This window comes from Petaurus breviceps, unplaced genomic scaffold (assembly GCF_028583685.1).
Source record: "Petaurus breviceps papuanus isolate PSGF00001 unplaced genomic scaffold, PetGlider_PUasm1.0 91133, whole genome shotgun sequence".
Classification (NCBI taxonomy): Eukaryota; Metazoa; Chordata; class Mammalia; order Diprotodontia; family Petauridae; genus Petaurus; species Petaurus breviceps.
Window position 1 is genome coordinate 7472242 of NW_027187419.1, and position 22543 is coordinate 7494784.

The window sequence follows — 22543 nt, forward strand, 5'->3', positions numbered from 1 at the left end:
TACATTTCCCAAACAGCTTCAGATTCTTTTCATCACTGAGAGATTTGCTGTCAAAAGTAAAAAGAAGAGACAATAGTATGCAAATAATATATGCAAATCCCTTACATGCTTTAAAAAAATTTTATCCTTTGAAAATCAGTCAGGATTTGCTCGTATACCCCAACATGGGCTCTCACAAATCATCTTACTTTTTTTCTTTTTCTTTTTTTCTTTCTGTTTTTAATTATAAGACTTCCTGTGATTACTATCATCCCAGATCAGAACACTGTACCATTGAGGTTAGTGATTCAGAGGTCCTTAAATTCACCCACATTAAGGTCACACAGACGTCTAAAAGTGACTGACTTTTGAAAGAAAAGTGCCCATTTCTGTCTATTGTGATTCACTCCAAAGCTATGAACTTCCAGAATTCTCTTTGAGAGACTATCACACAACCTAGTCATGTATCCCTCAAAGTTTCTCTTTTTACTATAGCCCAATTCTATGTAAATGTAATCATTTCCTCCCTCAACCAGTCAGGCAATTAAGTCAACAAACATTTATTAAGCATGTACTATTTAGGGGCCACTGTGCTAAGACCATGGGGATACAAAGAAAGGTGAAATAATCTATCCCTGCTCTCAAGGAAGCTCACAGCCTGATGGAAGAGACCACAGGCAAACAGCTATGCACGTACAAAATATACACAGGATACACTAGAGATAATCAACAGAGGGAAGGCACTACTAGTATTTTTTTTTTTAAGCAATTGGGGTTAAGTAACTTGCTCAAGGTTACACGGCCAGGTGTTTCTGGGTGGGTGCTAAGTGTCTGAGCCCGGGATTCGATCTCCAGGTCTTCTCAACACTGGAGCCGGTGCTCTTACTTGCTGTGCTACCTGGCCACCCCAAGCACTACTAGTATTAAGGGGTATTGGGGAAGGGCTTCCAGTAGAAGGTAGAATTTCAGCTGAAGGAGGCCAGCCTTGAACGAGGTCAAGGAAGGCAGAAAGTTTGCAGGAAGTGTGAGAGGATCCTGGTGGAGGTTGAGTCAATGAAAACACCCAGCATCTGGATATGGATTTTTAAGTGTGAGAAACAGCAACAGTACCACTGGATCAAGAAAAATGGAAAAGGTGACAGGTTATGGAGGACTTTAAACACCAAACAGTGGATTTTATATTTGATATCTGATTCCAGAGGCAATCATTTAGAGCCTTTCAAATTAGTCACAAACTGTCATTGTTCATACTTCATTCTCAAAGAGGACCAAAGACATCAGGAGAGTGATGTCTTGACTTGCAAGTGAACTGGATTTAAGTGAGGCAGGGCTGTGCAAAGTCACCAGGCTCACTCCTCCAGAGTCATTGGAGTCCTGTGGCAAGACATAAGTCAAGATGACAGGTGATGGTTCAGGATACAGTAGGAGACCTTGGCCTTTTTAAGCTAAGGTCTTTAACAGTCTCAGTTTGTCTAAGGCAATGCCCATTCAGTGATTAAAGGCTAAGTAAGAATTGAGACAAAAGACAGCCTAGTTTGCCTTCACAAAAATGACCAATCTAGGAGAGGAAGACACTTAAGTTTCTGGCTGGGGGCGGCTAGGTGGAGCAGTGAATAGAGCACCAGCCCTGGAGTCAGGAGGACCTGAGTTCAAATTAGGCCTCAGCCACTTAACACACACACAAAAAAAAAAACTAGCCATGTGACCTTGGGCAAGTCACTTAACCCCAATTGCCCTCAAAAAAGAAAAGAAAAAAAAAACAAAGGACAAACACAACCACCCCCTAAGCCCGAAAAACTCTCCCTCCTCAGCTTCACCTCCAGGTTTCCTCTACCTTTTATGGGAAGCCAACCCCTCTAAATCCCAGTGCTCTCTGATGTCATCTCCTATTTATCCTGTAAATAACTTGCTTTGTATAAGTTTGCTTGTGGTCGCCCCCACTAGATTGCAAGCTCCTTGAGGGCAGGGAGTGTCTATTGCCTCTTTCAGCATCCCCAGCACTACAGTGGCCGGCACACAGTAGGCACATAGTAGAAAAATAAATGTTTTATTGTATTATTAACAATAACACTAATAACAGGGTTCTGAACTGGAGCTGGTAACCTTTTAAAAATATTTTTCTAACTATGTCAATTTAATAGCCTTTTTACTTTGTAACCGTTGGTGCTGAGGATCCTGCCCCTCAATGCCTTCCTGGTGCTATGTTGTCCAAAGTCCAAGGTTCACGGCGTCTCTTCCACTCCAGCTCCTCGTTCAGAGGGTCTGATGGTCCCGCCCCCAAGTTGCCTATGCCCACCCAAACGGCCGACCGACCAATCGCCCGTCTCTGGAGAGCAAGTGCTTGGCCGGTGGCCCCGCCCCCACACAACTAACAAGCTTAGCCCTTCCCCTTCCCCCTTCCCCCCCGCCCAACTGCACGCACCCTCTCCCAGCCTTTGGCCCCGCCCCCTTCGTTTTCCAAAACCTCCTTTCCCCCCTCACCTGTGGAGCCGATGGCTCGCGCTAAAGGTGACGCACCGTGAAACCCGCGCATAGCGACGTCCCGGGCGCGAGCCTGACGCGTTCATCATGTCGGGAGCCCGCGCGCCACAGCCCTCTCCCGTTACACCCGGGAGAAGGTGGGCAGAGGAGAGGCGGCGCAGTAGCGCCGGGCCAGCTTCAGTCCAGGGTCTCGCTTTCCGGAAGGCCCGCCCACGGATCGCTGCGGGAAAGGCCGCCCTCTGCCGGCGCGGCGGAGCTCCCTCTAGGCGCCCTGGGCTCTCGTCCAAGGCCATGTCCCGCTAGAATAAAATACTTTCTGCTACAGTGTATCAGACGAGTGGTCGCGGGGCCTTTGAGGAAAGACCTCCAGGAATGAGAACCTCAAACCCCGCCCCCTCCAGGGCAGCCCGCGCCACTCTCTCATCGTTCTAATTTAGGGCGGTTTTTATTGCATCCCTATGAACGTCGCCTGGGTGCAACTTTCACTCTGTGCACCTAATGTTTTCTGTAGCCAAGAGGAACCTAAGACTATCCCCCTCTTACCTGGATAACCAAAGTTATCAGTTAACTAGACCGAGGCTCTCCAAACTTTTTCCATTGCCCATCCCTATCAGTAGAACTAATAATTTTTAAAAAGAACATATATGCCTTAAATATTTGTATGTTTCCTTATTTATAAATTACAAGCATCTTTACCGTGGCATTACAAGCTATGTACGTTATAACACAAACCTAAAATGGAAATTAAAAAGATGAAATAATTTGCTCCTAGAATCAGTAGGGAGCCACTGGAATTTCTTGAGTAGGGAAGTGACAAGGTCACACCTGAGATTTAGGAAAAATAAAAAACAGCTTTGGGGAAAATGATCAAAAGCTAGTTTGGCAGTTTCTGTGGAGGATGTGTGGAGAAAGGAGAGATTAGAGCCGAGTAGGTCAGTTAGGTTATTGCAATAGTCCAGATGAAGAAGGGAGGAGACCCTGAACTAGTGGAGTGGCTGTATAATTAGGGATAAGGGAACTGTTGGGAAAGATAATAAGTTATGGGGATATTTGGCAAGTCATTTGGAAATCTGGGATGAAAATGAAGGAAGACTCAAGGACAAGTTATAAATTGTAGTTTTTTTGCAAAGATAATGGTGGTGTCATCAGTAAGGAGGAAGTCTGGAAGAGGAGTGGGATTGGGGAGAAAAATAACATAATGAAAGCTGCGATCTGTCACAGGCCATCCATGCCCACCCATACTTCCAGTAAAAAAAAAATACTTTCAGTAAAATTCACTCAGTTGCACCCAAAAGGAAAAGAGAGGAAGTGGGGCTCATATTCTCAGGTCTATCCTCTGAGAGGCATCTGCCACAACCTCCAGGTTATTCAAGAGACTTGGGTAGATCTGTTGGAATGGGGTGGGATTTTCCTCATGGTACCTGTTCAACTGCTATGGGTAAGATGTTTGGGTAGTAGTTAGGCATAATTATCCTGAGGAGCCAAAGCCCACTTGGAGTGGAGGTGGGTAGAAATTTGTGAAGCAGAGTGAGGGAGAATGGGGAAGTACTGGGACATAAGGATATGTTTGGTTTATGTTGGAAACAAGTCTCAAAACTGACTATGACAACAAGGATGGAATGTAATCCATCTTTACATTGTCCAATTGACCAGTCACACACCCCTTGAGGATCAGAGCCCAGCCCCTACTTTGGAAAACATCAAACTAGACAACCCAGGAGCAGCAATACCAGATACAGTCTGGGTTAGATTTAAAATCCAAAATGGTTTCTTAGCTTAGACCTTCCCTCTCAGTCCTACCCCAAACCAGGTCATCCTCTTACTTGAGGATCCTGGGAGCTCCTAACAAACTTCTGTTCTCTGTAGGTTTTCCACACTATGAGGAACCTAGGATTACTAAAATTCACTTTCTCCTCTGAAAAGGGACTGGCATTTTGAGTAAAATGGTTCACAAGATAATTTGCTGCCGAGTCTATCCAAAGCTATAATGTAATGACCCCAAGTCATTATCACTATCAACAAATAATTTAGTATCCCTCCACAAATGTGTTTCAGTGTAGCCACCTAGCTAGGATGATAGTTATTATACAAAATAGAAATTCCTTTGGGATACATAGAAATCTGGAACTCCATTTACCTCATATGGATTTCAAAACCCAAGTTTGAGACTGATGGTCACTGTTGGCTTATATAACTTTTTCTGTGATTAGGAGAAAGTGTTTGAAGCCTAGCTGTGGAGGTTTCTGGAAAACGGAGATAAATATTTTTCTTCTTGAGTTTGGAAAGGCTGAGGCTATTTTGGAGTTAAGTTGGGTGAGGCTATGAGAATTGCAGAGATGAAATATAGGGCTGCACCTGCACACAGGGAGTTTTTTTTTTAACTGACAGCACTGTGGCAGTGGACAGGAACAGTTTATTTTGGCATTATCAGAGGCAACCACTTAACTTATAAAAGCAGGAGTGGTTGACTATAAGAATGGTAGGAATACCTGGTTGCAACAGCAGCACAATTCAAGGAAGCAAGATGATAAAATAGCAGGTGGAACAGAATCCTAGAGACTAGGAGCACCTTCGGGACAGTGGCATTTTGCAAGGATGGAGTCAAGGGTGGTGACTAGTTAAGTCAATTAGCATTTATTAAGGAGCTGCAGGGTACTAGATATTGTGGCAAATGCTGGAGATACAAAAAAAGGCAAAAGTCAATTCCTCTTCTCAAGGAACTTAGCACATAAAGAAGTAGGAACTACCTGGTCAGAGGAGAAAGGACATGGCCAGTTTGGGCTGGGAATGTACACCTTTATTCCAAAGGTGGGAGCCAAAGAAGTAAGTTGTTCACCTTCATCCTCCAAACCAATACTCAGACAGGTATAATTGAGCTACACTTAAATCAATGAAGGTGACTTGGGAGCCTAAGAAATGGTGCCCCATATGCAGCTCTCAGATAACACAACTCTGCTCATGAGCCCAAAAAGTATGAGGTAGACAGCTTTCTTTAAAAATTCATTTTTGTCCTAATATTAAATATCCAGGTAAAGTTTTACATACAACTTTACAAACAACCTATTATTAAGGAAATTTTTCTTATAGGACATGTGTAAATAGCATATGGTACTCTCTTTGAATTCATCATTATTTAACAGAGGACTGGAGATGAGGCTCCTATTGACCAGTCCTCCATTAAACAATATATTTGCAAATTAACCTTGTATAGGGTAATCTCATCTTTTAAAGACTCTCATAGGGGCATCTGGAATTGACCCCAGCTCCACTGTTATCTCTTTCAGTATCACTTTTCCAAACCTAAATAGTTCATACCTCCAGTGCCAGAAAATGATTAAATGATACGTAATTGAAAAATGAAATAGAAGATGTATTACTGATTAATAAAAGAATAGGGAAATTTTTCCTGTGGGTTTGGAAATTAAATGGAAATCAGAAGCTAACTCATCCCTTCTTTGTTTACTTGTCAGACTACTCTTTTGTGACTTCATTTCCTCTTCAAGTCAGTCCTCAATGTTCACTTAAATCTAATTTCCCTTCCATAAAAATGCATCAAGGTAATGGAGAGTCAACAGTACAATTTTACTAGGCTGCTGTTTCTTAGGAAAGGCCCTGGCCCCATAACTTTGTTGGTCGTCATAGGAAGGAGAAACATTGTGTGGGGAAGAGAAAGGGTTGAAAACTGTCTTGGTAGGAAAGGGTGGCTATCATTCTGGTTATCAGCAAGGTGCAACAAGGGAAATTAAATGGTGCTACTCTGTTTTTCTGAGACTGATGGTCCACCAGATATAATAATAAAATAATTATAATAGCATTATTTAGCTAGCATTTATATAGTACATATTATATGCCAAGCACTGTACTAAATCTCATTCAATTCTTCCAACAACCCTGGTAGGTAGATATTATTATTATTTCCATTTTACAGATGAGAAAACTGAGGTAAACAGAGGTTAAGTGACTTGCCCAAGGTCACATAGCTAGTAAGTATCTGAGAAAGAATTTTAATTTTGGATTACTGACTCCAGACTTGGTGCCACCCAGATGCCACATGATTACATCAATAATACATATTAAGATATGTATTAAAATTAAGTTGCGCAGTGGTTAGAGTGCCAGGTCTAGAGTCAGAAGAACTCACTCCTCTTCCTGAGTTCAAATCTGACCTCAAACACTTACTAGCTATGTGACCCTGGTCAAGTCACTTCATTCTGTTTGCCTATTTCCTCTTCTATAAAAGGAGGTAGAGAAGGAAATGGAAAACCACTCCATTATCTTTACCAAGAAAATCTCGAAAGAGGTCACAAAGAATCAGACACAATTGAACAACCACAATTAAAATTATTTCCTTCCCTACTCCCTCCCAGACTTAGTAGTTGCTACTCTACTTTCTTTTAACCCCATCCAGGAGCCAGTTATACCCCAGAGATGGTAATGTGGTGTGACGGAAAGATGCCTGAATCTGGAGCTAAAATACCTAGTTCTTTTGAATCTTGGCTCTGCCCCTAATTTTCTGTGTGACCTTGGACAAATCACTTAACCTTCTTGGGTCTCAGTTTCCTCACTTATAATATAAGAGGGTTAGACTAGATGAACTCTAAGATCAAATGATTTCCAAATTTCCTTCCAGTTCTAAATGCTATGATGCAACAGTTTTTGAATTTGTACACATTAGGCAAAGCAGCTAATTGAAAGGGTTTTTTTTTTATGCATTTCATTTCCATATGAAATGTTTTGCAAATGAGCAGGTGAGGGGTTCCTAAAAGCAATTGGTGTCATCTGCCAGGTGTTTTGACTGCTCTTGAGCCAAGGAGAAATACAGCAGCCAAGTTAACAGTGTAAATGGAAACTCAGGAATTATGTGGCCTGTGGTGCCACCTGCTGCCCAATTCTGTCAAGTCATAACTATAGCTGAGAAAGCTATTACTCAAGGGCAGTTTCCAGTTTCTATGGATATTGAAAGCGAGTCTCAGAAGTGGATTAATTTTAAAGTTGCTTGCTGCTTACTTCGATTTCGCTGTACTGCATTATACCATGCCAAAATTGAGTGCTGCATATGTGTTTGATGGGAATAGGTAGAATTGACAAGATTCACAGCTTACCTGTTTTGGATTTGTTTGCCTTGTCCTTACATCCCTCATTAATTAAGGCATCTTTTGGAATCCTCTCTGTTTTTTATCTGCTTTGGGGCCCTAGGGAACACAGGATCTTATGGGACAATAACGATGTTCTCTGAGTGAGTTTACAGATGGACAGACACATGGTAGACAGTATGAACTTGGGGCAGTTGTGAAAAGACAAAGATGGGAAGTAGAAATCAATTTTTGGATGCATAATAGTCAAAATAGCAATAATTCCTATTTCTTCTCTTCTTCCTTCCCAACCCCCAGAGTCATCATCTTTCTTTATCCATGATGATAATGATGTGGTTTAGTTTTGCTTGCATTATTTGTATTGCCTAGGGCTGCTGGGTGAGGTAAATGGTAGCCTGGTAAGATGAAAAGACAAGTAGAAGCATTTGAAAATAGAAAAAGCAGAAATAGAAGACATGTATTTTGAATCCTAGGTCCACAATTTGCTAGTTGATAACTTATAGCTTTCAAATGGAACTAAAATCTCATCAGTTTAGGAGACCATCCTGACTCCCTCCCCTCCCCCAAACAGTGCAAACTGTAACCTATCCGTATCTCCCTGTCCTGTGGAACTCTTAGCTATGTGAGCCGAGACAGTATAGCAGAAAGAGCCCTGGGCTTGGAGTTAGGAAGACCTAAGTTTAAATCCTACCTTAAATATTTACAAGCTCTGTGATCCTGGGCAAGTTACTTTTACTCTCTGTTTCTCTTTTTCCTCAACTCTAAAATGAGGGGCCTGAACTCAGTGGCCTCTAAAGTTCCTTCTTGGCTCTAAAGTTATGCTCTTATATTCTATGTCCTTCCAGAACTTTACCACAAGTGTTCTATCCAATATGTTGGATAAGTCATGAAACTGCCTGTTTGGTGAAATGGAGTGATCACAGAACTTACAGTAGGAGGATCCAGATTTAGATCCAAGTTCTGTTACTCAGCATGTTTGAGCTTTGAGCAAATCACTTTTCTTCTCTGGTCCTCAGTTTCCTTATCTGTAAAATGAGGAGCTTGAACTAAATAATTTCCTTCTAGTTCCAACTCTATGAGTTGTAAAAATAAGGCAAATTATCCCTACCTACCTTATAGGGCTATTGTTAATATATGTATATGAGAGAATGTATATAATAACAGAAGATATAATGAGACAGTGTGGTGTGGTGGAGAGAATGAAAATAAAGTCAGAAAAACCTGAGTACACATCTTGATTAAGAAACCTAATTTTGTGACTAATGACCAATGAAACATTTAACATCTCAGAATTCATTTTCTCTTTTGTGAAATGGAAATAATAATATTTATAATACTTATACTACCTACCTTACAGGGCCTTTGTGAGAAAAACACTTTACAAACTTTAAAGCTCTATATAAATTTGAATTATTATTATGGCATGTTAAAGTACTACATAAACAGTAAAATGGCCTATTTTCAGACACTGTAAATATAGGAATTTGTTCTTCTTAAATGTGTGTTAGTTACAAGGAATTTATTTCTATGTTTCCCCCCAATGTGGGGAGAGGAGAAAAAGAAGAGATAGGGATAAAGTAGGGAGAAAAAAGAAATAAAAGAAAATAGAATCACTGAGGAGCCCTTTTTTAAAATGGCAATAAGTAGAAGAACAAATAAGTAGGACAGCTTTGAAAGCTGTTGTTTAGTCATTTTCAGTAGTGTCTGACTCTTCATGACCCCTTTTGGAATGTTCTTGGTAAAGATACTAAAGTGGTTTGCCATTTCCTTCTCCAGTTCAGTTTACAGATAAGGAAACTGAGGCAAAGAGAGTTAAGATACTTGCCCAGAAGTGTCTGAGATCACATTTGAACTCAGGTCTGTCTTCCTGACTCCTGGCCCAGCACTCTGCCCCCACTGCACCACCTAGCTGCCCCTTGAAAGTTATAAGTTGATCTTATTAAATACTTAAAAAGAAAAGCAAGCTATACTAAAGAGAGAGCTGTATGTGTGTGTATACATATGTTGTATATGTATGTAAATATATTGTTTATGAAACCTATAGTTTTATATGCATCCTCTTTTTCTATATGCACATATTCATTCTAGTGTTTAAGTTCAAAAAAAATGAAAATTTTAAAAACTAAAATTCTATAGAAATATAAGATACTGATATTCAGCTTAATATTTTCAAGTCACCTAGTCTTAAAAGTAAAAGCACTCTGAGAATACAAAATTATACCACTATCATGAGTAGTACTTTTAATTTCAAAGTTACTCTCCAGTGCCCATGATTTAGATGGTCAAGACAACAGACTACTTTCATAGATGCAGTACATGGTGCTTAGAATGGATTATAAGCTCCCTGAGGGCAGGAACTGTCTTTTTTCCATGTGTGTGTCTGTGTGTGTGTTTCTGTGTCTGTGTGTGTATCCCCAGTGTTTAGCACAGTGCCTGGCACAGAATAGGTCATTAATAAATTTTTATCAATTGATGATTGAATGAGGAGAAATAAGATGTCTCTCTGAGTGCTGATGTATCAGGGTGTTTCCATTTCCCATTTGGTCATCATGGCCTTGACAGTGTCCCTACTTCCTGGGAACAAAGGTGCCATGAAAGCCATAGGGCACTGCCACAGGCACTTCTGCTCGGCCCAACTCTTCAAAGGTCTTGGCATCCAGCACCAGCAGAAAGGCACTTTCATTCTGGAAGAGAAAACAGCACTCTTGCTCTCCTTAAAAGTAAGAGGGACTAAGGAAAAGGAACTTATAATCAGCTCATGTCAAGAGATAAGAAACCCCTAAATGTATGGTCTCAGCAGTAAATACCATGCACAGCACTGGAAGAAGGTATAAAGTTTAGATAAACCAGTTTCTGCACTCATAAAACATATCATCTAATAGGTCAAGAGTACACAAAAGTACAAGCTAAGCACATTAGAGAGATCCAAAACAGGCTACCTGGGGTCTAAGGTGAAATGTTGTTTACCAACACTGGGTTCAGGGAAGGTCTCATGAAGAAGTTATTATTTGAATTAGATCTTAAAGGAGAGGTAGAAATTCAATGAAAAAAAGCATTCAAGGCACTGAGGAGATAGTAATCAATCAAAAGCATTCCAGAGTTGCCATGCCATGTTTTAGGGTGCTAGATTCTTTGCTGTTTTGATGAAACAGTACCTAGCACTGTGTCTCATACATGATAGGTATTTAATGAATCTTGATGGATTTATATAAACTGGCAGAATTGTATGTAACATAGCTATGTTAGTTACATGAAAAAAGATAAGTAAAGGGCAAAGAGTTGTACAGGGGCTGAAGGAAAGAGAAGACAAAAGACACAAAGGCCTGATGGAGTTATATCAACCAGACATTAACTCAACTCAGTTAAGGAAACAATTATTAAGCACCCATATGAGCAAGGCATTGCATGAGGCATAAGGGATGTACATTTTAAAAAGGAAATCAGTCCCTACCCTCTGCTGAAGATGAGTTAAATCACTAATTCTAAGCTTCAGTGTTTAAACTATTTTTTTTTTATCTTGACCAACACTAAGGAAACATAGTTACCTGGTTAGGAGTGATCACTACAGAAAGAATAACCCCACTATCTTCTTCACTGGCTCCAGGTACCGGAACAAAAACAGGTTCTGAGGGATAAAATCCATCCTTTCTCCACACCTGGGATATATGATAAAGAATTTAGCAGCCAGTTAGAATTTATATGTGGCTGTTCTCTCTCCCAGCCTAACTCTGGTTACCCACAATGGCATTCTAAGCCACACAAAAAATTAGGTTTACTAAATTAGATCCTACCATTGGTGGGGAAGTGATGAGAAGGGAGAAAAAAGTGAAGTGGAGAAGAGGAGATATGCTTTCCTAGACCCAGATACCATCAGTTAACATAATTTTTGTCCTGCCAACCTGAAATGGAATTGTCCTAATGGTTTAATCCTACTGTTGTCTCCAAACACCAAACATGAAATAATTTTTTGGTACTCTGGTGTTCTGTTTACATACCCTGAGAAAAAAAATGAATTCTTAATCTGTGTTCCCATGGGGATTTCATGTCTCCCATATATAGTAGGTAAGAAGGACTACTTGAAAATTAAAGCATGTTAGCAGCTATCTTTTTTAAATGCCAAATAACAGAATAGGTCTTGAGGGCATTAAGGAAATGGGGGAGATTTCCACATGTTTTCACCTTCAGTTTTTTGGTCACAACATCAACCTTGATCAGGGAATCTCCCACTAAGTGCCGAAAGCCACAGCCATAAAAGAATTGGTACTTCATTCCATTGTATTGGGCATAGTTGATCTGGGGAAATTCTATGCCCCCTTCTTCTTCCAGATCCTTGTGACAGAGATTTTCATGAGAGCACCAGATCTAGAAGAGATCCCAAAGGAAACACAAAGGACTGTCTAACAATACTACCAAAGTTTATTTACAGATATAATACCAAGACAAACTAGCAAAGAGATAATTTACAGAACTAGATAAAAGAATAACAAAAATCACTTATAGAAACAAAATCTAAAAATCAAGGAAGTATTTAAAAGAGAATGAAGAGAGAATAGCACTTCCAGACCTCAAACTATATCAAGCAATAATAACCAAAATTACCCAATACTGGCTAAAAATAGAAAAGTAGATCAACAGGACAGACAAAATAAAGAAGAATTTTAAAATAACCTAAAATATTAACCCAGTGTTTACCAAGTCCAAACACAAATTTTTTGAGTGAGTCCCTGGAAGACAAGGCAGGTGGCCTAAGGGGAGGTAAACCTGCCCAGGTCAAAAAAAGGTTTAAGTGTCTATGCTTATCAGTATTGGGTTTGGCCCATGAGTGATCAGGAGAGAATAGGGTCACCTTTAATAATCTGGCCTCCAATCTCATCACTCAGCATGAGGAGTGAGTTAAGGAATCAATTGTTATGTTATTATGATCAAATTGTTCTCCAAAGAAGGATTGCAAACTGTGAACTACCACATGAAAGAATACTTCAAATCACCAGTAAGAGAAATGCAAATCAAAACAACCCTGAGGCTTTACCTCATTCCCAGCAAACTGGCAAATTTTAAGAATAATCTGTGTTGGAGACGTTGTAGGAAGACTGGCATATTAATACATTGTTGGTGGAGCTATGAATTGGTACAACCATCCTGGAAAGCAATTTGGAATTATGCAAATAAAATAACTAAAATGCCTACTTCCACCCAGAGATTCCACTAAGTATCTATCACAAGGAGGTCATTAACAAAGAATTGAAACAATGTAGATGCCACTGATTGAGGAATGGCTTAGCACATCATGGTACATGAATTCAGTGGAATATTCCTATGCTGTAAGAAGCAACAAACATGATGATGGAAGGATTTACATAAACTGTTGGAAAAGAGAAGTAAGCAGAATAAGGAAAGCAATATACAAAGTGCCTATAATAATGTAAATGGAAAGAGCAACTACAAAATAATTGAAACTTAATGTTGTATAATTACAAAGAACAAGCTTGGTCCCAAAGAAGAATTATGAGAACATTTCTTTTGCTTTCCCACTCCTTTGCAGAGGTGGAGGATGTGGAGGCTCTAGAGTGTGGAATACTGCATGTAACAGCAGATCTTTTAATGTGTTGATTAGGTTTCTTGAATTATTTATCTCTTCTTTCCTTTTAAAAACAATTCTTTGTTTTAAGGGATGACTAGGAAGAAGGAGGGGATACATGATGTTAAGAAGATATCAATAAAAATCTATTTTTAAAAATTATTGTCTGAATTAGGTTTCTGTCCTCTGGCCCAGAAATTTTTAAGAGTTGGCTGAAATACTCCAGGGTTTAGAAAATGAATTGGAAACTGAGCTTCCTGGTCATATTTTACCAGAAGGTCATAGTTTTAGGAGTGAAAAGAAGCTTAGAGGTCATCTAGGCCAGAGGTATCAAACTCATGACTGAAGTAGCAAAACTCTCCAGTATGGTAAATCAGATTAAAATGTAGCCAGGAAATGTTTAACAAAATAAATTAAAAATACAATACAATATAGATAATGTTCATGTAGTTTTCTAAATTAATCTGTGGCTAAATCAATCTCTATTTGAGTTAGACCCCAATGATCTAGGTCAACACCTTCATTTTACAGATGGGGAAACTGAGACCCAAAATACGCTTTTCCCAAAGTCACACATGTAGTTAGTGACAAAGGTGGGAACTGAATCCGTCCATTAGATTGTAAGCTCCTTGAAGGCAGAGACTGACTTTTGCCTCTTTTTGTATCCCCTGAGCTAAGCACAATACCTGACACATAGTAGGGGCTTAATAAAGGTTTACTGCTTGTTTGGTTGGTTGGTTGGTCTTCTAACTCCATACTGAGCACTCTTTCCCCTATACTACATCAACACCTCAATTATTCTTACTTCTGGAATTTATATGAAAGCCATGAAAGATGTTAGAGGGCTGAAAAGTTATATACCTTTCAAAAGCCAATCTGCTAACTGGTTGCAGTGGTGATGGTGGTGATCCTCATCAGAACAAAGGTTCTGGATATATAAATTCAAAGAAATTGGAACAGTCCCACCACAGTGGTGCTGATCATTATCAGTCTCAGGTCTTAGACACACCACAGGCATAAGACTGTTTTATGTCAGTTTTATACTGTTTCTATCCCTCTCTCCCTACATCAATTATATGTAGTAAGCTGAAGATAAGTAACACAGCATGAGCACTGTAACATTGCATGAATCAACAAGCATCTAGTGTTCACCCCAGTCCAGTCACAGGAGAATGGAGGAGAATTTTTATTAAGAGATCTTTTACTCTTCCAAGCTTCATTTTATGCAACCTACTAGGCACCAAGACACCATTCAATTTGTGTGTGTGTGTGTGTGTAATATTAGTGTGTATATATAGCTATAGTATATTCTAATATTATATATAATATACATAATGTTCATATATGTGTATATATTGCTCCCAAAGACCAAAGTTTTCATAAACAACCCTTCACAGAATACCGTCCCATCTGCCTGCTTCACAGCAGTAGCTGATGAATAGGTCAATGAATTGAGGTTCTGTCCCACTGAGGCCTTTGTGCTGATATCCAATGGCAAAACAAATCTTCTGGGGAAAGCTTTTGTCACTGAGTTGTAGACCTGTTAAGAAAAAGGGGAGTTATCATTGAAGAAACAGAATATCACTTTGCTACCTCAAGGGAAAATGTTACAGTTTAATGCCTCTCCAATGATCAATTACTAAGTACATGCCTACTATGTGCATGGTACAATGCTAAACATATCCTTTCTTTTAACTTCCTGGACACTCACCTGCAAAAAGGTGGCCTGCAGCCTGACAAAAACCCTTCTCCCTCCCACCACTCACGTTTTAAATACTAGAAAGTTCTAATTCTACTCAATTTGCCAATAATATTGAATCACCATGTTTTAAACAACTAGTCTGTATAAAAAACAGGCATGTAAACAATGGATACATTCTTTCACTTCAGGGGTTGCTGTGACTTGCCAAGTATTAGAACGAGTTTTGTTTGTTACTTGCTCTGGATCTGCTTGGAGATGACTAGAGGAACAGTTGAATTTTGCCTTAACTGATAATTATCTCACCCTTCTCCTGCATGTAATGTTAAATAAGGAGAGACAATGCATTTCACTACAGTAGTACGTCCAGGGTGTTTAGTGATTGATTCCTAGAGACTTGCAAAGTTTCTCTCTGCAAAGAAATCCAACTTTATCTCAACTGTCTTAGTTTCAGGACCCTTTTACACTCTTAAAAATTAAGTACCCCTACAAATGTTTGTGGATTTTATCTACCAGTATTTGCCATAATGGAAGTTAAAGCATATTAGTATTGTTTTAAAAATAATTGGGACCCCCTATCCACTGGGGGCTCCTGAACCACACTTTGAGAACTACTATCTTAGCACATTGACTTCAGCCACTTTAGACAGAGGCTCTTTCAGGGCCAATAGTGGTCCTGTTAATCTTTTCAGAATCTCTATTTTGCTATCTTTTCATTGTGTTTATTTAATTTATTTATTTTAATTTTAAAGTTATTTTTAAAGTTTTATACAGACAACTTGAAGTAACAAAATAAATCATAGAATTTAGAGCTGGAAGGGTCCTTTAGAGGTCATCCAGTTCACTCTTATTGGGCTAATGAGTAAACTGTTGCCTTAAAAGGTTACCCAAAATCCAACAGATGGTAAGTATTAAGAGTCAGGATTCAGATATGGGTTCTTTGATTCCAGATGTGGTGATTTTGTTCATGAATGGTTCATTTAGCAGCCAGGAACAAATCTTCTCCACCCTCAGTCCTAAATGCTACCCACCCCACCTCCCATTCTCAACTACTAAGCTGCCCCTTAAAGAAGGTATCCAATTCCATACCTAATGTCATGAAGCTGTTGGGAACTCTGAAAAATTACAGGTTAAACTCTCATCCCAATCCATGCCCCAAGAAAGCAATAAGCCCAGCTTCATGAATATCTCAGGAGAGCTACTAGAAAGAAAAGAGTTGTTCACTTATATCCCCAAACACTCAGTCTCCACAGAGAAACATTCACAAGCTGAAAGCATGTTCTCCAACCTACCTAACTTTCTGACAGCAACCAGGATTCCTAATCAGTCCATAGCATGGACTCAGAAGGATCTGGGTGGGAAATCACGTCCAGGCAGAGGCCCCCAAGGCAATCTCTCTACAAATTTATTTTAGAAAATAATTCAGGTGGTTCTGAATCTTTCTGTAAGTATTTGGGGGGGGGGGCAGAATAGAGGATCTTAACTAAGCCATCAGAATGCCTCTTAGAATAAATATAAGTAAATTGATCTATCTCTCACCATGACAAAAGAATTTTCTTACTCTTTTCAACTCCTTTTAACATGAAAGTCACATTGACCAAAGTGGGGATTCTTCTAAATAAGAGTTTTAGAATGGAAGAAACAATACCCCCATTGGGTTGCCTCCGCTTCTGTCCCGTAATTCTCAAACTGTCCAGTCCTAGGTGGCAGAAGTAGGAACAATGAGTGGAAGCTGGGAAGAGGTAGATTTAGGATCCATTTAAGAAAAAAACTTTCTAACATTTAGAACTCTTCAAATTTAAAAAGTTCCCTTTCAAGACAGATCTTCAAGCAACTGCTGGATGACAATTTGTCAGGTAGATTATCAAGGGGATTCTTGTTCAAGTATTGAAAGGACCTGATGGCCTCTGAGGTCCCTTAATTCTGATCTTCACCCTCATTCTTTCTTGAGTACACACCTGATCAAAATCGTAATCCCAAGTAGAATCTAGTTTATGGCACTTTTAATCAACCTATCCCTCCCTTCCTATAATTTTCCTCCAAATTTCTTCTCAGTTGATTTTTCAGCCCCTCAGGATGACTGCTCCCCTTCCCCTAATCCCACTCTCCTCAGGCACAGGCTATCATAACATTATACATCTAATTAACTCCTTCTCAACTCCTCATTCTCACTTGGACTAGATTTGAAAATGCTACCACTACAGAGAACAAGATTGTTATGGTGCCCAAATGCTAAACTGTTCCCTCTACCCAATGCCTTCCCCTGCTTAGAAGAACGAGGTCCTTCTAACCCCAGGGGTATCAATATTTCAGTCATTGTGGAAGCACATAACCCCTATCCCCAAAAGGCAGAGATGAAATCTTTTTTTACCCTGAAGTTGACTTTTTTTTTAACACTTCTCAATAACTAAAATCTTGACCTAGAATATGGCAAGATGTGGAAGGCAAAAGAAAAGATCCTGATTTTCTGACCTTCTCATGCTTTAATAGAATCTATTTAAGAGGCCCGGATATTAGAAATCTAGAATTTTTTATAAACAATTTCATTCCTTAAATTTAGTAAAGCAAGGGCAGACCAGCCACACTGAATTTAGTTCTCACTCGTGGGTTAGCTTCTAAACTACCTCGTACAAATAGCAAGAATGGATTCCTTTCAACCCTGATCCAGTTTCCTGACAAGGAAGCAACCTAAAAGGCCTGAGAATCTATAGCTTTCCTGATCATGAACAAGTCATGGAGGTTTCAGATGTCTAGAACATAGCAGACAGCACTTTTTTTCCCAAAAAAAGCAGATAATGATTTTAGCAAAGTTGAACACAAGCAATGGAATTAGTTCTGCCAAAGCTTTATTCACAGAAAGTCAGAATTGGGAAGATTGTTTCCCTATGGGATATTTCTCATGTCTGAACCAAAGAGAAAAATGCCTCATCAAATCCAGTTATCCTCACAATCTCATAATACTGTGTGCTAACCCATGGAGTAATTCTAGGAGATATTTCACTTACAGCTCTAACCAAGGGGACAATATTATTGATGATTTAATTGCTTGAGATGGATATGTCTGTTGGGTTCCCCAACTATTGGTACAGATTCTCCCTTAGGGCAAAGGAACAGTTAAGAATGTGTGTGTTCTTATGGACATAATGTCCAGTGACTCTAGGTGATCATTCTGTGTGTGTGTGTATATGTATGTGTGTATATATGCACACACATATATGCATGTATACACACATATATACATATATAGATACACATACATACACAGACATTTTGGGGCAGGATACACATACACAATACTATAGGGATACAAACAGTTACCTTGTCTGCTATTCCCAAAGGGAGGGCAATCAACATAGCACATGGATTCACACATACATACACACACCATATCCACAGCCTCCCAGTCACCCACAACCATGCTAACTTGCCACATCCACAAGTTTTATCAGACATGCATGAGCACTGTTTATTCTAACTACTGCCCTTAAATGCCCTGGCTACGCTCTGGGCAAATGTGAGAGTGTATTCAACCAGCCTCATTCTAGGGGTTCTCATTCAGCAGCATCTTTAGGGGTGGTCTCTAGCCTGTGCATCATATGGTCCTCCTTATGCCCTCCGCCATCTCTGTACCTCACTGCATTTCTTTTGTCCCTCCACTATGATGACAGCCACTATAGGGTCCCATCTAACCCTGAAATTCTGTGATTCTCTAATTCTGGTTTAAAGGGATCATTTTCCCCTGAAACTTTTTTCTGACCTTGAATTTCATTGTCTCTGAGTCTGACAAATAGAGATAATCAAAAGATTTAGCACTGGAAGGAATCATAGATTCAGAGTGAAAAGGATTTTTAGAAATAGTCTAATCCTTTTGTTTTTACAGATTTTTACACACTGAAATCAAAAGAAGTTAAGTGACTTATCCAAGGTCACACAAGTACTAAGTAGCAGAGCCTGGGCTTGAACCTACAGCCTCTGACCCCAAATTCAGTCCTCTTTCAACTACACTGGGTTCTGCAATGTCCAGAACATTTTTCCCACCTAAATTGGTGGTGCCTTCCCTGTGGGCAATCAGGTTCAACCACTACATACAGACAGCAACACTGTCTATGGAGCCAATGATCTAATCTTGGCATAAATAAACTGAGTCAGTTAGGTGGTACAGAGGATAGAGCACTTGTTATGAAATCAAGAAAACCTGAGTTCAAGTCTGACCACAGACACATAATAGATGTGGGACCCTGGGCAAGTCATTTAGCCTCTCTCTGCTACAGTTTCCTTATCTGTAAAACAAGGATAATAATAGCAAGGTTGTTACCTTCTTGGTTGTCATGAGACTAAAATAAGATAATATTTGAAAATCATTTCTTCAAAGAGCTTTGTAATTGCCAACTATTATTATTAACCCAGTCTAGTAAAGTTTCTTTAAAATTTACATCATAAAACTACTGATAAAATCAGGACAGGGTGGAACAATTTAAAGATAAATGATCTGCTAATCCAAAATGCCATATCACAGGGTTCTGACCCAGCCCACACCTTGTTACAATCTATATTTAAATAACTGGGACAGTCATTTGATAAATTGGATACATGTCCTTTAGCCACAACAAATGGGAAAACAAGCATCTGTCTCAATGCTGATTACAAAGCTTTATTATCTCTAATTAGGAGCAGACTTTTAAGAAGCAGCTGAGTCTGGTGGCTAATTGTTGTTAGAAGGAGTAGCTTCTCATCAACTATAACGAAATGAAAATCATTCTCTTTGACAGACATCCTCCAACATTTAAAAGGACAATACTCGATAATCCTATCTGACAAGTCAGTTCATTCAACTCCATGAGAAGGCATTGACAGCTAACTCAACCTGGCAGACCAGTCAGGGTACAGTTCTACTCGGATGGCCTACTGGGGCCAATCCAAGGTCTTTCTATTGCCAATCAGACAGCCCACACCTGCCCCGAAAAATGTACTTCATGTTCTATGGTACAGAACTATAGGAGTTCAACCAAGAACTTGTCTAAGTACAGGAACAGAGCCCCCTTTTGAGGAAAATCACCCTCCTATGAGTGTCCTTCCAAGGAGAAGTAGATTGGCACACTGTCTGGTTAAGAATACAAGGCTCCTCAAATTTTGCCATGAAATGTCACCTCTGGATTCTCTAAAGCAGCAGGTTCTGGGGTAGGTAGGTGGTGCAGTGAATAGAGTGCTGGCCCTGGAATCAGGAGGACCTGAGTTCAAATCCAGCCTCAGACACTTAACACTTACTAGATGTGTGACCTTGGGCAAGTCACTTAACCCTAACTGCCCTGCCTTCCCCTTCCAAAAAAATTTTTTTTTAAAAAGACAAAGCAGTAGGTTCTTAACCTGGCCTGCAGATCCTCAAGGATAGATTTTCAGGGAGCCCATGAAATTAAATGGGGAAAATATTACATCTTTATTTTCACTAAGCTTTCACTGAAATTTAGCATTTCTTTTAACTATGAATGTAGGCAACAAACATTCTGAGAAGGGGTTTGTAGGCCACATCAGACTGGCAAAAGGGTCCCTGACCAACAACAACAACAAAAACAAAAGGTTAAGAATTCCTATTTTAAAGCATATGGATCACTCTTTAATCAACAATACACAACATTAACATGTCAAAACTTATCAGAAAAATCCACCTTGGATTTATTGTGTAATCAGGCTTCCAATCAAGACTGGAATACCATCATAGACAGCAGTGGGAGGTATGATTCCTGATTGGTTGGGACAATTTCAAGCACATCCCTCTGTGCCTACCATAAGGGACTTATTTTGGTTGCTTTGAGTCTTTTCAAGAACACGCAAGGTCAGACCTCCTGGGAGGTGATCAAAAGAGAAAGAATTTGAATGATAGATTGGAATCACACCTTCTCCCTGCAACCGTGCAACCTGCCCCAAGCTGCAGACTTGTATGGCAACTGGCCCCATCATGTTCTTTAACATCCAGGACTTGCAATTCTAGAGAATGCTGAGAAAGAACTTCCCCTGGGCGAGATAATTTTCTCTCTCCTGGTTTAAGCTGAAATCTTATCTTAATCCCAGGTGAAGGACTCATTTACTCTTGACTATTCTCTGGTATTTTCAAAACTGTATAACTCAGATTTCAACTGGCTATTTTGCCTGGATAAATGGATTTAATTGCTATTCATAGTTTGTGATTTTGTGTGTGTGTAAATAGCATTTGATGTGGAGGAGCAAAGATGGTAAGGTTAGGCAAAGAACAGTCAGAGAGGCTGCTTTCCTTCTGAACCTATTGTACCCCTAGAACAGAGACATTTGAGGAGTAGAAGATAGATGTTTCTAGTCTAACATCCCCCTTAGAGAGTAAAGGAGATATTGCCCAGCTAGTAAGCTGGGGATGCAGGTGTGGTTTTTCTCCTGAGAACAAAGGTTGGCCAACCTCAGATCATTATCTGTCCATGCCACCTATGAGCTACATCTATAAATTTAGACAACCCATACACATATATCTTACAAGTGTAAACCCAACAATTCAGGCGGCAAAGTACACTGGTGGGGCAGGGTGTTACAGTGAAGAATCACTGTGCTACACTAGAGAGGCCTGGATTTAGAGCCAGGAGACCCAGCTGCTAGTCCCAGTTCTTCCATGAGTTTCCTGCGCGATCTTGGGCAAATCATTTATCTTTGGGTCTCATTTTTTTCCTCTTTACCTGGAGATCCCTAACAACACCAAGATTCTGCAGTTCTATACTTTGAAAGCTCTTTTGAGATTACTGAATTAAGGAGTACAAATTCCTCTTTAAATACCAGGAAAAAAGACCAATACTGATGCCTGTATCATTGAAGAGAACCTGGGTTGCCATAGGTTATATACCACCAGATTATATGGTCTACATGCCCTACCAAGCTGGAAAGAATTTAAGAGCAGCATTGGCAATGTTCTACATACCTATCAAACAAGGACTGGTCTAGTTAAGTTTAGAGAGGCACATCTCCAGAAGGTTAATCAGTAGACCGTGAATTTCGGGGGTCACAGTAAAATCCCGAAGCCAAAAATAAACCCTATTTACAAAATCAAGAGGGGTCATGATCTGTATCAGTGGATGAATTACCAACAAGTCCTAGAAGTAATGAAACATAAACCTGTATGTTTTCATTTGTTGTACAATAAGAATTATCCAACCTAACCTGTTTCTTTTTTATCCTTTGGCTGCCAGGAAACACATGGCTATATTCAGTGCTCAGTGCAGTAATCAATTCATCTCATGTGTCTAGTAATATTTAATTCTCTGATCCTTTTAATTAATTTGATTTGGTTTTTATTTTTAGTCATCCTATTTTGTGTTGTGTTTGATTTTATCAATGGACAGACATGAGAAGGATCTGTAATTTCAATCCAGTAGGTGAGGTCCCTCCACTATTGCAGACCAAAAACTATCTGCAAATTATTAAATAAGTCCTATGGAGTAGCCTGAAACTTGGACATGTTAAGTGACCCACCCAGAGTCATCCAGTAAATGTCACAAGTGGAGTGTGAACCCAGGCCTTCCTGACCCCAAGGTCAGTATTCTAGCCACCATTCCATATCACTCCTTGATTTTATAAGGTCCCTCAAATTTATTTGGGGGAGCAGTTGGAATAGAAATCTTAAACAAAAGAAGTAATTCTAACTTCAGTGCTATAAAATTACTTCAGATCCTTATAGGTCTGTAATTCTCAAGAAAGGAA

At 39.6% G+C, this 22543-nt stretch overlaps 3 protein-coding genes across 11 annotated transcripts in view; 1 reads left to right on the forward strand and 2 right to left on the reverse strand.

Annotated features, from left to right (window-relative positions):
- PTS (6-pyruvoyltetrahydropterin synthase) overlaps nucleotides 1-2768 on the reverse strand; it is an 11563-nt gene extending 8795 nt beyond the window's left edge. Inside the window, exons 1-2 of the mRNA XM_069079763.1 lie at nucleotides 2461-2768; nucleotides 1-47 (exon numbers count right to left, since the gene is read on the reverse strand). The exon at nucleotides 1-47 is cut by the window's left edge and continues 5 nt beyond it. Coding sequence (XP_068935864.1) covers nucleotides 1-47; nucleotides 2461-2753 — 340 coding nt within the window. The 5' untranslated portion in view covers nucleotides 2754-2768. The remainder of the gene's footprint in view (nucleotides 48-2460) is intronic.
- LOC138155257 (interleukin-18-like) overlaps nucleotides 1-22543 on the forward strand; it is a 376645-nt gene that overhangs the window by 210881 nt on the left and 143221 nt on the right. The gene's annotated exons all lie outside the window — the stretch shown is intronic.
- The window catches only part of BCO2 (beta-carotene oxygenase 2), a 97050-nt gene continuing 83337 nt past the window's right edge, over nucleotides 8831-22543 (reverse strand). For all 8 annotated transcript variants that reach the window (XM_069080376.1, XM_069080375.1, XM_069080374.1 and 5 more), the window contains 4 exons: nucleotides 14534-14671; nucleotides 11733-11915; nucleotides 11099-11209; nucleotides 8831-10237 (listed from right to left, as the gene is read on the reverse strand). In XM_069080376.1, coding sequence (XP_068936477.1) covers nucleotides 10121-10237; nucleotides 11099-11209; nucleotides 11733-11915; nucleotides 14534-14671 — 549 coding nt within the window. In that variant the 3' untranslated portion in view covers nucleotides 8831-10120. The remainder of the gene's footprint in view (nucleotides 10238-11098; nucleotides 11210-11732; nucleotides 11916-14533; nucleotides 14672-22543) is intronic.